Source organism: Littorina saxatilis, linkage group LG1 (assembly GCF_037325665.1).
Source record: "Littorina saxatilis isolate snail1 linkage group LG1, US_GU_Lsax_2.0, whole genome shotgun sequence".
NCBI classification, from domain to species: Eukaryota; Metazoa; Mollusca; class Gastropoda; order Littorinimorpha; family Littorinidae; genus Littorina; species Littorina saxatilis.
The window spans coordinates 108,667,087-108,681,838 of record NC_090245.1 but is presented as its reverse complement, the minus strand read 5'-3'; the positions used below and the strand labels follow the sequence as shown (position 1 = coordinate 108,681,838).

Genomic DNA, 14,752 nt, shown 5'->3' with positions numbered 1-14,752 from the left:
GTACATCAACAGTGCAGTAAGGTGCATAAAATATTGGCTGAAGCTGTTGACACTAGATATATCCAGAATTCCCAGACAGGCATACTTAATGCAACACATGTAAAGAATACATTGTTTAGCACGGGGTTTGGATATGTTTGGTTGCAACAAGGGGTGGGGTGTGAAAAAACATTTATTTCTTTATTTAAACAGAGAATGGCTGATATGTATTTGCAGGAATGGAATGGTTCCATTATAAGTAATGACATTTATCAAAACTACCGATTATTCAAAACAGTTTTTGAAAGTGAGAAGTACTTTGATTTCATTGACAAAAAATGTTTCCGCGATTGTTTGACCAAATTGCGTCTGGGTGTGTTGCCTATTGGAGCTTCGTGTTTTAGAAGAACATTTGGAAGGGACAGGAATATTTTATGCAAGCTCTGTGATGTTGTGGAAGACGAAAAGCACTTTGTATTTGATTGTCCATTGTATGCAAACGCCAGGGCTAAGTTTCTAAATACAAGATATAACTCATTAAATTTTGTGAATATTCTCCGCAACGGCTCATCATCTGATATTCGTAGATTAAGCATTTACTTGTTTATTGCTCTAAAAACTCGCCTGGAGTTTACTGAAAACATAGCTCAAGACGACTGATTGTGACTGTATTACTTTACCGTGTACGTTTAGTTTTGTATCTTTGTTGCTTTGCCGCTGTATGTGTTTAGTTTTGTATCTTCGTGTTGCTTTGCCGCTGTATGTACTTTTGACTTGTATTTTTGTTTGTAACGACCCTATTCTAGGGGCTAGAGGCCTGAAGAATAAATGATGTTCTTGTTCTTGTTCTTGTTCTCTTTCTCTCTCTCTCTCTTGGCACTGTTAAAAATAAACCCGTTTACATCTTCATCGCATTTGCCGTCTCGCTTGTTTAATTCCCGTTACTGGCGTGTGTTATCCGTCAGCACATGTCCGTTTTGTTTATCTTGACCGTGGGATGTTTACCATCTGGAAAGTTCCAAGCAGGTGGCAAGCTTGATCCAGAGATGTGAACACGTCTTTATTCCTGACGGTAGGCGCATGCAGTCTCAGACGATGGGCACCTGTTCTGTCCCTAAAGTGTTGAAATACGGCGGTGGAGCCAACGACTACAGATGACATGCAACACTCGGCAGCTACTCGCACAGTGCACGGGGAAAGAGATGGCCAATTGTCTCTGGCGCAAACATGCTTTGGAGGTTCCGAATACCTAGTTGTTTGTTACACCTCCTCTTTGCTCAACCTTGCACTGGTGGTAAGTTACTGCGTACAGTCATTGTTCTCTAGAGCTTTGTGCTGCGGTAATAATGCCGCATATCGCCCATCATAACTGCATAGCATACGACGATACTGAATATTGTATTATCTATAGTTTCAATTGTCAGTGCCAAATTACAGATAGGTTTACCTCCTTAACTAGATTCAGTTGAGGATTTGGTTGTTAATTCGTTATACGAACATCCTTAATTACTACGAAGACGCTGATGTCAAGTTTCCTGTGGTTTATGCCGAATATAACAGGCTATGGGGACATTTCTGGTATGTTTAGTACCTTTTATAATTGTGGTATGTTTAGTACCTTTTATAATTGTGGTATGTTTAGTACCTTTTATAATTGTGGTATGTTTAGTACCTTTTATAATTGTGGTATGTTTAGTACCTTTTATAATTGTGGTATGTTTAGTACCTTTTATAATTGAGGCGCGCTGACATCCAGCTTGCATGTCCTCGAAAGGAATGGGACATGAAATCTGATACCAACTCCTTTCAGAATATCATTAAATCATGAAAAGATGTACAAGTTTCCCTTGCCATTGACCATCCCGCCTCTACAGTCTACAGTCTTGCCAGCAGTGTGCTTCACAGGACTGGCCGCTAATGTTTTGTAAGGATACTGGAATTGGAAACGTTCGTTTTGAATATGACTGGACAGTACGGATAACACAGTGATGTTCGTCATTGTGCTTAGCTGTTGTCGCTCGCGGGCGTCCATACGCTGAGCTCAGCAACGCATCGAGCCACTGAGCAACATGGAACTCAGCGCATCAAATGCTGCGGACTTCCATGCACTCAGTTGAGCAACGTACGCCACATCAAACAACTGAGCAACATATACTGTTCAAAAAAAGAAACGCATAGCTTGTAATATTTGGTTAATTTAGTTATATGGCTACAAGGATATCCACCAAACTGCAGAAAATGTTTATCTGGTCGTCGACCTTTCGTCCATTGCCACAAGTGAGCTCTGCACGTGACGCATGCGTTATCAGTGGCTACAATGTCAAAATTGCTCATTTGGCATGACCACTCGTCATGCTTCAGTGTAATCTCGTGAAACTCGGGGAATATTGAGCTCTCACCATGTCTTCCAAAACCCATAAAAGCGGATTGTTCGCCACAAAGAAATCAGACGACAATTCAGCGACGAAAGATGGCCCGATTGAGCAGAGAAGACCGCCAAATTGCATTGGGTCGTTTACAAGCAGGCCAAAGTCAAAGTGCAATCGCCAGGCACTTCCACGTGTCCCAGAGCACCATCAGTAGACTGTGGGTCAGGTTTCAAGCCACTGGCTCCGTTGCTGACTTGCCACGAGCGGGAAGACCAAGGGCGACAACTGCTGCTCACGACCGCTTCATACGGCTCCGCCACCTCCGGAATCGTTTCCTGTCGGCCTCATCTTCTGTCCAGGCTCTCCCCGGGCCACACCGATTATCGGACCAGACCGTGCGGAACCGCCTGCATGAAGCTGGTTTGAGAGCTCGCAGACCTCACAGAGGAGCTGTCCTCACCCGCCGCCATCGCCAGAACCGAGTGCAGTGGGGCAACCAGCACCTTCGCTGGACCGTCCGGAATCACTGGAAACACGTGTGGTTGAGCGACGAGTCCTACTTCCTGCTCCAGCGACATGATGGTCGGAGGAGGGTCTACCGGAGAGTAAACGAACGTTACGCGCCCAACTGTGTGGATGAGGCACCCGTTCATGGTGGTGGAGGCGTCATGGTGTGGGGGGCGATCAATACCGCTGGAAGGAGCACCCTGGTGCACGTCCAAGGGCGCATAACTGCCCAGCGATACGTGGAGGAAATTCTGCGCCCACACGCCCTTCCTCTTCTGGCTGACCAGGATGCCATATTCCAGCAGGACAACGCTCGCCCGCACACAGCACGACTCACCACCCAGTTCCTCACCGACCACCATGTCCAGGTGCTTCCCTGGCCATCCATGTCGCCAGACATGAACCCGATAGAACACCTCTGGGATGAATTGGACAGACGTGTGCGCAGGCGAGAAGAAGCGCCGGCAAATCACCGCGATCTATTGCAGGCACTTCAGGAGGAGTGGGACACCATCCCACAGCAAGATATCCGGCATCTGATCCAGTCCATGCCCAGAAGGTGCCGGGCAGTTGTTGCTGCTCAAGGCAGTCACACCCCCTACTGACTTGACAGCCTCGGCACCCAATCGTATTGATTGACTGATTGATTTGAAGATGCAAATGAACTGTGTGTGCATTCAACTGTGTCCATACCAAATTTCAAACAAATAATCTAAATATTGGATTTTCTGTTAATTTTTTCGAAAAATAAAACAAATTTGGCAAGTAGCAACTATGCGTTTCTTTTTTTGAACAGTATAGAACTCAGCGCATCAAATGCTGCGGACTTCCATGCACTCAGTTGAGCAACGTACGCCACATCAAACAACTGAGCAACATAGAACTCAGCGCATCAAATGATACGGACTTCCATGCACTCAGTTGCGCAACGCATGCCATATCAAACAACTGAGCAACATAGAACTCAGCGCATCAAATGATACGGACTTCCATGCACTCAGTTGCGCAACGCATGCCATATCAATCCACTGAGCAACATGGAATACAACTTTGCGCATCAAACGCTGCGAGCTGCAGCGGATCCATCCGACTGGAACAAGATCTGGAGTGGCGGAACAAGAAAGGGGTGATTGGCCCGGGGCGTGACCCGCTGCACTCGCACAGCGCGTAAGAATCGGCGCAATTAGCTGTCCACTTATGGCGTCGCTCGCTTCCCTACCAGAATATCTCCATGCACTCTCTTTTCCGCCTCAAACAAACAACCCTCCTTCCCTCCCACGAAGAACAAAATAAGTTCCTTGAGGGAATGGCAAAGCCAGAGCTTGAAAGTTGGGGAACAGAGAAAGTGCCTATATGTGCAACTGCATATGTCCGTTTCTTCTCTTCGCAAACCGATTTTGTGTAGTTGCCGTTAATGCCGTTTTTGTTCTTGTTCTGTTAATATACATGTGCAATCATTGCGTTCGAGATTCAAACCCTGTGTTTTCATGACTATTATGAGGTTCCTTGCGTTGTTTTTAAGGTGATCCTAACCTTTGATTATCTGCCAAGTGTGTGACGCACCGGAACGCCTCATACTCAATAACTGTAATGGCCGCAGACATAACAGCAAAGAAAACAGAATCGAGATCTATGAATATTCACTGTTTGTGTTCTTTAGGCGCAGGATGTGCATTGCATTACTCGAATCGGACACCACAATGTCAAGACATTTACCGGGCAATCAAAACTGGCTCAGTAACAGGGGAAATTGATAGCTACACAATCAGCATCTTGTTACTAAGCGAGATGGATCACCTTCGGGCGAACTTATCCTTCATATCTTTGTATGTCTTTTGGTCAAATATTTCTCGTTACCTAGCCAATCATTGGCCGCACATTATGAATGTTAACAGCTGAAGTACCCTCAAGCCCCCCCCCCCCCCCCACCACCACAACATCCTCGCACAGTGAAATGCCTGACAATCATATCCACTATGTTCATTTTACCTGACGGATCAATCGAGTTTGGACTTGAAATGATCTGTTGAGTTGTTTACAAACAAGTCCAAGCGGCTAAATGATCAGTCCCGTCATGTTCCAATAGCTCCTAAACATCAGTACATGTAGTTTGCTGTAGACTCCTTAACTTCTGTCGTGGTTACGAGGAGACCTCGAGCTTCCGGTTGCATGTCAGTTGACTTCCTTAATGTTTTAACATAGAGGGGGTATCGAGACGAGGGTCATGGTGTATGTGTGTGTGTATGTACGTGTGTGTGTGTGCGTGTGTGTGTGTAGAGCGATTCAGAGTAAACTACTGGACCGATCTTTATGAAATTTGACATGAGAGTTCCTGGGTATGATATCCCCGGACGTTTTTTTTCATTTTTTCGATAAATGTCTTTGATGACGTCATATCCGGCTTTTTGTAAAAGTTGAGGCGGCACTGTCACACCCTCATTTTTCTATCAAATTGATTGAAATTTTGGCCAAGCAATCTTCGACGAAGGCCGGACTTCGGTATTGCATTTCAGCTTGGTGGCTTAAAAATTAATTGATGACTTTGGTCATTAAAAATCTGCAAATTGTAAAAAAACATTTTTTGTATAAAACGATCCAAATTTACGTTCATCTTATTCTTCATCATTTTCTGATTCCAAAAACATATAAATATGTTATATTTGGATTAAAAACAAGCTCTGAAAATTAAAAAAATTAAAAATTATGATCAAAATTAAATTTTCGAAATCAATTTAAAAACATTTTCATCTTATTCCTTGTCGGTTCCTGATTCCAAAAACATATAGATATGATATGTTTGGATTAAAAACACGCTCAGAAAGTTAAAACGAAGAGAGGTACAGAAAAGCGTGCTATCCTTCTCAGCGCAACTACTACCCCGCTCTTCTTGTCAATTTCACTGCCTTTGCCACGAGCAGGGGACTGACGATGCTACGAGTATACGGTCTTGCTGAAAAATTGCATTGCGTTCAGTTTCATTCTGTGAGTTCCACAGCTTGACTAAATGTAGTAATTTCGCCTAACGCGACTTGTTATCTTTCTCACCTGACTTAAAGCCGAATAACGCAATTACACCTGATATTCACTTCGCGAAGTCTTACTTGACGAAGCTTGCTGCACGAAGCTTGCTGCACGAAGCTTGCTGCACGAAGCTTGCTGCACGAAGCTTGCTGCACGAAGCTGTGGCATTGAATTTTCGGTAAAAAGACTTGGCGAAGTCTTCGCGAAGTCAAGTTGGGGCTCAATGCAAAATGGCCTCAAGTGTGTCCAGATTAGTGTCCCAGACACTTGACGCGACCTCCCACGAGAAAAGCGCCGTTACCGCTGTTCCCAGTTCCGTGTAAATTATGACTTTGGCTGGGCAGACAAGGGAAATAATAATGTTACTCCCCCTGTCTCTTCGTCATGCGGCTTTTGACAGGGGACCATCGGGACCAGAAGACCTTCCGTTGACTGTCACACACTGTGGCGTGTTGGTAGTCATTGGCAATGTTGGTAGTCACACGCTGGAGGGGTTCTAACCCTGTTACGCTTCTTTGAGAACCATGCATGTCGGCCCGCTGTCATCAGTGGGGACAGGCTATAACAAGGTTAACTCCTCCCTGACTTACGCTCTCAATGAGGCATCAACACTGGCCGCTCTATACTCAGCCTTTCACTCCCTGGTCGACACGGACCAATTCACAGAGAGAGAGACAGAGAGAGAGACACAGAGAGAGAGAGACAGAGAGAGACAGACAAAGAGAGAGACAGACAGACAGACAGACAGAGACAGATCGAGAGAGAGACAGACAGAGACAGAGACAGAGAGAGAGAGAGAGACAGACAGACAGACAGACAGACAGACAGAGAGACAGAGAGTGAGACAGACAGAGAGAGACATAGAGAGGGAGAGTGAGAGAGAGACAGAGACACACACACACAGATAGAGAGAGAGAAAGAGAAAGACACACACACACACACACACACACACACACACACACACACACACACACACACACACACAGAAAGAGAGAGAGAGAGACATACACACACACACATACACACACACACACACACACACACACACACACACACACAGAAAGAGAGAGAGACACACACACATACACACACACACACACACACAGAGAAAGAGGGAGAGACACACACACACATACACACACACACACACACACACACACACAGAAAGAGAGAGAGAAACACACACACATACACACACATACACACACACACACACACACACACACACACACACACACACAGAAAGAGAGAGAGACACATACACAAACACACACAGAGACACAGAGAGAGAGACACACACACACACAGACATACAGAGACATACACACACACACACACAGAAAGAGAGAGAGAGACACACACATACACACACACACACACATACACACACACACACAGAAAGAGAGAGAGAGACACACACACACACACACACACACACACACACACACAGAAAGAGAGAGAGACACACATACATACACACACACACACACACACACAGAGACAGAGAGAGAGAGAGACACACACACACACACACACACACACACACACACACACACACACACACACACAGATAGTAATTCTGTATTCTTTATTTAACGAGCAGAATAGAATAAGCAGTGATCCGCATTTTTACATCTGGACCTCGCCCTAAATAGGGACTGATCTACTTTGTCTAAAGAATAAACACAATTTTTAATGAACAAAACAAGTGTCACTTATTGCTAGGGAGAGAGACAAAGATCGAAAGAGAAGTACGAGGACGAATTATTTGTTTGTAAGCAAATAACTCCAAAACCCTTGGTATTACGTCACATTACAGAAGAGAAAGAGAGAGCGAGAAAGCGTGAGAGAGAAAGATCCAGAGACGAGCACACTCAGTACTTTCAACATTCATTAAACAGGAGAATGCACTAGTTCAAGAGCACACCTGTATCCAATCAGCAAAGGAGTACACACCTGTATCCGAATGTTTTATTTTTTAGGCATGTCACGTTTCAATAGATCACATAAGGTGATTATGAACGGTTAGTTACTGATAACTAACTAACCACACCACGATCCACTCTCGCAGTCATACAAATAGATAGAATCAACAAAAGTATAAGTTTCACACGCCTGTTTATATACTATCTTGCCACCTCCCTCGAAACTTCACTCCAAAAGATGTTTTTACGTTCAAAACGTAAAAAAGGGGTCACTGACAAAAATGCCAGTTAAAGTTTAGAAAATGATAATAACACGCTGATCCCGTGTATAGATAGGAAATATACTGTTCTGCCAAAAAGCACTGGTTTAAGCAGGTGTCACACCCCCACGTTGTTACCACTCCAAAATGTAATCACAAATAATAAAAGGTGACTTGGTGGTAAAAGGGCGCATTAGCACGGTGCACTTAGCTTTCTGCTACGAGTGGACGTCCCGTAAATAGTTCTTCCCCACTACCGCTTCGTTGATTGGAGTGCCGGTTGGCGTGGGACGAAGCAGGGAATCGTGGGGAAGTCAGGCGCCTCACTCCACTGCTGGAAATAAAGGGTGGTGCCGGAAGACCCCTGCAGACGGTGATGGCCTCTCCGGTTATCCCGGAGCAACAGCAACTGATGTTCCGGTTACAGCATACAGCTCCGCGAAGATAAGTCGGTGGATATAAGTACCGCTGAATACCGCGAAGATAAGTCGATGAGTAGGAAAAATGCTGCAACAAAAAGCATCGGTGCACTAAACATTCCACGCAACCCTTCACCCTCCACCTTCAAACATGTCACCTTTACATATTTCTGGACTGGGTGGCCGAGTGGTAACGCACTTGCGCTCGGAAGCGAGAGGTTGCGAGTTCGACCCTGGGTCAGGGCGTTAGCAATTTTCTCCCCCCTTTCCTAACCTAGGTGGTGGGTTCAAGTGCTAGTCTTTCGGATGAGACGAAAAACCGAGGTCCCTTCGTGTACACTACATTGGGGTGTGCACGTTAAAGATCCCACGATTGACAAAAGGGTCTTTCCTGGCAAAATTGTATAGGCATAGATAAAAATGTCCACCAAAATACCCGTGTGACTTGGAATAATAGGCCGTGAAAAGTAGGATATGTGCCGAAATGGCTGCGATCTGCTGGCCGATGTGAATGCGTGATGTATTGTGTAAAAACAATTCCTTCTCACACGGCATACATAAATCCCTGCGCCTTGAATATGTGCGCAATATAAATTGCATACAAAAAAAATACCACAAAAATTCCCTGCGCTTAGAACTGTACCCACGGAATACGCGCGATATAAGCCTCATATTGATTGATATTGATTGATTTCATCGAGCACGTGACCCCCCGCGGGTTAGGGGGAGTCCCATATTGGTTGGGACGAGAAAGAATTTACCCGATGCTCCCCAGCATGTCGTAAGAGGCGACTAACGGATTCTGTTTCTCCTTTTACCCTTTTTAAGTGTTTCTTGTATAGAATATAGTCAATGTTTGTAAAGATTTTAGTCAAGCAGTATGTAAGAAATGTTAAGTCCTTTGTACTGGAAACTTGCATTCTCCCAGTAAGGTAATATATTGTACTACGTTGCAAGCCCCTGGAGCAAATTTTTGATTAGTGTTTTTGTGAACAAGAAACAATTGACAAGTGGCTCTATCCCATCAGTGATCGACAAGAAGAAGAAGAAGCTCTATCCCATCACCCCCCTTCCCTCCGTCGCGATATAACCTTGAACGGTTGAAAACGACGTTAAACACCAAATAAAGAAAGAAAGAAAAGAAAATCGAGCACGTGGCCTGCACAAACGAACTTTTAAAACATCAAATCAGTTATTTTCCTTCCTTCTCTCCATATCTGCAAAGACCATATACAGATTATTATTTTAGCGTCACAAAGAGCAAATTATGCGCTAACCTGGAAAGAACAAAAGAGAGTATTTCATTCCACAAACATAGACTCGTCAACACCGTTAAATAACGATTTATTACCTCAACAGCCTAATGTAAGTAGCTCTCCTTTAAGCGAATTCGCTTACTTTGTATGGCTTTCGTCCGTTTGACGAATTTCCTGCCACACTCCTCTTGTGCTGAATTTACTTCATGCGTGGAAATTTTTGCCCCGCTCAGCCAAGAACAACCTGACAACCTTGTTATGAAGAATGCTGATCGCTTCCTTCAGCCCAATAATTTGGCCCAAATCACTACCTGCTGGCAACAATTGGAGCCGCTTGGTGCTTGCTGCTCGCGCCTCCTTTCTCTCTGTTAACAACTCTGTCTCTCTCTCTCTCTCTCTCTCTCTCTCTCTCTCTCTCTCTCTCTCTCTCTCTCTCTCTCTCTCTCTCTCTCTCTCTCTCTCTCTCTGACCAGTCAAGAGCTCTCACGCCCCCGTACTACCTCTCGTCCACCTCGCGTGTTAGTTAACTGCCTCCTGCTTGCTTCGCCAGTCTGTAAATCGTGAGACTTGATTTCTGATATTGCTAATAGTCTTGGTTCTATTGAGGAGAAAACGTATTACAACGAGTTTGAATGGAATACTTTACGCATTCCTCTCTGTTTTATTGATAATTTCATTGATCGTTTGATTGATTGATTGATTGATTGATTGATATATTGATCGATTGATTGATTGATTGCTTGATTGATACTTTCGCATACCTAGGACACAAGCCAGTGATGTGTGTGTGTGCGTGTGCGCGTGCGTGCGTGCGTGTGTGTGTGTGTGTGTGTGTGTGTGTGTGTGTGTGTGTGTGTGTGTGTGTGTGTGTGTGTGTGTGTGTGTGTGTGTGACTTGAGACGAGGAAGCTTTGAGTGTATACTGCTAGTTTTAGTGAATGTATTTTTAAACTTATGCTGTCCAGTGTTGTTTTTAAATGAATGTTGTTGATCAGTAATGATGCGTGTGTTGGTGTATATGGCTGGATTGAAATGTTTCTTAACCGCAATGTCATCACAAATTCCCAACCTTGGGCAATTAAAGATTCTGTATTCTGTATTCTGTATTCTGTATTCTGTAAGACAAATGTAGCATGTGTCTTGTTTCAGCGTCGCGTATGTTAAAAACTCCTACGTGCGGTACGTGGCACGAAACAACTAACATACTCGGTGAAAGTGGAGATTCGCTGACCGTGCCATGTGGTCGTGGCATGCTTTGTGTGGTAAGCCCACACTAACATTCTTACCACGCAGGTTTGAATGTCATCAAGCGATGATGGCGGAACTTATTGGATGCTTAGAGATCGAAGACAGAAAGCCGACCCTTTATGTTGTTCAAAATGACTGCCAGTATTGGACATAAATCAGACCGAAAGCTTCATGTTGTCACACAGGACTGGACGGACGAGAAGCTCAAGTGGAACGTGACGGATTTTGCCAACATCACCATCCTCAGGGTCCCCTGTGACTTCATCTGGTTACCTGACATCGTGCTCTACAACAGGTAAATATCTCACCTGCTTACCTGACATCGTGCTCTACAACAGGTAAATATCTCACCTGGTTACCTGACATCGTGCTCTACAATTGGTAAATATCTCACCTGGTTACCTGACATCGTGCTCTACAACAGGTAAATATCTCACCTGGTTACCTGACATCGTGCTCTACAACAGGTAAATATCTCACCTGGTTACCTGACATCGTGCTCTACAACAGGTAAATATCTCACCTGGTTACCTGACATCGTGCTCTACAACAGGTAAATATCTCACCTGGTTACCTGACATCGTGCTCTACAACAGGTAAATATCTCACCTGGTTACCTGACATCGTGCTCTACAATAGGTAAATATCTCACCTGGTTACCTGACATCGTGCTCTACAACAGGTAAATATCTCACCTGGTTACCTGACATCGTGCTCTACAACAGGTAAATATATCACCTGGCTACATGACATCGTGCTCTACAACAGGTAAATATCTCACCTGGTTACCTGACATCGTGCTCTACAACAGGTAAATATCTCACCTGGTTACCTGACATCGTGCTCTACAACAGGTAAATATCTCACCTGGTTACCTGGCATCGTGCTCTACAACAGGTAAATATCTCACCTGGTTACCTGACATCGTGCTCTTAAACAGGTAAATAAATAACATATTCTTACTCCGAATCACATTAACATTGAGTCACCTGAGATGTTTATCACTGAAAAACGCTTACCCGGCTAAAAAATTTAAAGGGAAGCAACCCCATCACCAAAACGAAAGTGAAAGTACCTTTGGTAATGGGCCAGCACACTGGGAGTTACCTCCCATACGGGTGTGTGCCACGTCACTTCCTCTAGGAACACGTGCCTATTCTCATACGTCTTTTTCACCTCGGAGAGGACGGTTCACTTTTAGAACGCTCTGTGGCTGACCTTGTGTGTTTGAGTGACACCCGCCGGCCACGTTACCCAGCTTTTCTGCTCGCCTTGCCTACAGTTTGGTGAGCTCGTTCCCGTTTGTTGTTGGTTGTTTGCGCTGTTTTCGTTACTGTACGTTGTCCGTTTTTTGCGGACTTGTGTGTCAGTGACTTGCGTGTTTCGCCATTTTGTTGTGTGAGTTAGTTTACTAGCTTGTGTGACTTTGTTTGTAGCTTTACGTGCCTGTTTTTGTTGGGCAAGTGTAGCTATCGTATTTTGTTGACGCGAAAGTGTGTGTGTTTACTGAGTTTTTCAGTCGTTTAGACTTACGTTTCAGTAAATTTTTCGCGTTGCCACGTGCTGTTGACAGCATGTCTGATTCAGACAAGCGCCGTGGCAAGTCGGACCCCAAGGGGAAAGTTAAGCCTAAGTCTTCCTCTTCCAAAGCAGTTTTACTTGTTACAGACCAAGAACGTAACACTTTGTTGTCTGTACCTATTTCGGCGCCTAGCGCTGTTACTACTTCTGCTTCTTTTGCGGCGCCTAGCGCTGCTGTTACTTCTGCACCAGTCTCTACTTCGGAGACTTCGTCATCGTTGTTAGCACCTGTGCAGGGTGCGTTGGTTTCCTCACTGTTAAAGTCACTGGTTCCGGAAATCCGCAGCTTGGTGCAGGCAGAGTTCCAGCGTTCCGTCGCCAGCAGTTCGGCGTTTCCGGCATCTGGCAGTGGCGTCCGGGCATTGGCTTCCGTGTCTTTGCCTTCCACTTCCGGTTTGGAGCAGCGTCCTCCCTCTTCAGCGTCGGCTGGTAAGCAGAGCTGGTCCGATAGCCCTCGTGAGGCGCCTGGACGTTCTCCTTCGGGGGACAGCTCTTTCGCATCGGGTCACGACCGATACCATGCTGTGTTACGGCTGGAATTTTCGTGTGTATGTCTGTATGTATATTTACTCCTATCAGAAATTGTGCGTGCTTCTCTCTGTTTACTACCTAGTCTTCCCACACACACACAACACTCCAACCAGGCACAAAGACAAGAACACGGTTACGGCCCTTTGCCCCTGTTCCTCTATTGAAATATTCAATCAACACAACATAAACATATTATTTCCCATGCATTCTACAAATCACTCTCACTCAACATAAAAGTTTCTATTTCTGTCAATATACAGAAATCTAGCTGCACAGAAATACACACATGTTACTTTCTCATGCAGTCTATAAATCACGTGCACACACGTAGAACACTTCAAGCTTTGTTCCGTGGGAGCCTGTCTGCCCCACTACACACGAAGTCATTGTCTCAGGCAATACTTCTGTCAATTGTCATTTCTGTTACACACAGATAAAAAGTCACGAACGCTCTACGTCTCGTGTTTGTTAACTTGGGGAACTTATCTCCACACAGCTCTCTCGCCGGTTACGTCTTTCCAGTCGTACTCACACAATACAGTGACACGCCCTGGTCCACACCACCCACGCAAACTGTCTTCGCGTGGTGGAATGGGACGGGGTCCCCGTTCTTCAGCGCTTCACGCTGACTCCCTCCTGCGCCCCCGAAACTCACGGCTCAGGACGCAAAGGCGGAACCTCCCGTCTCGTCTCCCCACTTCCGCGGCTACCCACTCAGCCCGGGATGCTAAAATACAAAAGTTTAAACTACCATAAGTCTCCATACCTGAATAAACTTTTCTACTCAATAATACTGACATTCTTTATCACTACCGTCAACTAACTTATGCGGTTACAGTATATACACCCGCTTACTCATAAGCGACTTCATTTCCGAAAAACATGTAAACATTCTCTTTTCAACAATGGCTGACAACAGCGCACGCTTTTCAGCCAATTCACACATGACTCTCCCGGTCATTTCTCAAGTCAATATTTCCGAGCAAAATAATATCTCCGAGCAAAATACAATTCAATAAATACCTGTAAACACAGCAGTTGAATCCTACGATTCAATTCCGCGGCACGAGTCGTACCAACCGACCTCCAGCGCCCGGTGAGAAACTTTACCAAAAAGAGACCCGTCTTATCCCTTCAACGGTCTGTAAAGCTCTGCCTGTCTACGGTCTATAAAACGCGACCTCAGTTAATACTCTTCTCTGATTGGTCACATCTCACACATGACAGCACTGCACTCCACGAGTGATATTTTACTGTGCGGTGCCTACTCAAAGTTTGTGGCCCATGAAATTTTATACACCTGCGTCACATAACTCCAATACAAAATTATGTACAAATCCATTTGTCACATGCTGATCTTTCATTTCCGGCGATAACCTTCGAGGCCCTGGATTTGATCGAACAGCGGCGGCAGTCGGTTTCGGCTGCCGCATTTCCGGCACTCGCCGGAAGTGATGATCCGTCCCCTCCGGCACGCTACGGCGGTCGCGGCAGGATGGAGTATTCACTGACTTCCGGTCCTCCCGGATCTCGAAGTCAACCAGTGCAGCCTTCACTTCCGCATTGCGCGGTTCCGTCGGCTACACTTCCGGTCTCGGCCGGACACGCTTCTTCCTCTTCTGGTGGTTCCTTCCGTATACCAGAGAGTGGATTCCAG

The 14,752-nt window shown here is 45.2% G+C and overlaps 1 protein-coding gene across 1 annotated transcript in view; it reads left to right on the top strand.

The window, feature by feature from the left end:
* LOC138974808 (neuronal acetylcholine receptor subunit alpha-10-like) overlaps positions 1–14,752 on the top strand; it is a 56,375-nt gene that overhangs the window by 20,324 nt on the left and 21,299 nt on the right. Inside the window, exon 5 of the mRNA XM_070350550.1 lies at positions 11,169–11,278. Within this exon, the coding sequence (XP_070206651.1) occupies positions 11,169–11,278 (110 nt within the window). The remainder of the gene's footprint in view (positions 1–11,168; positions 11,279–14,752) is intronic.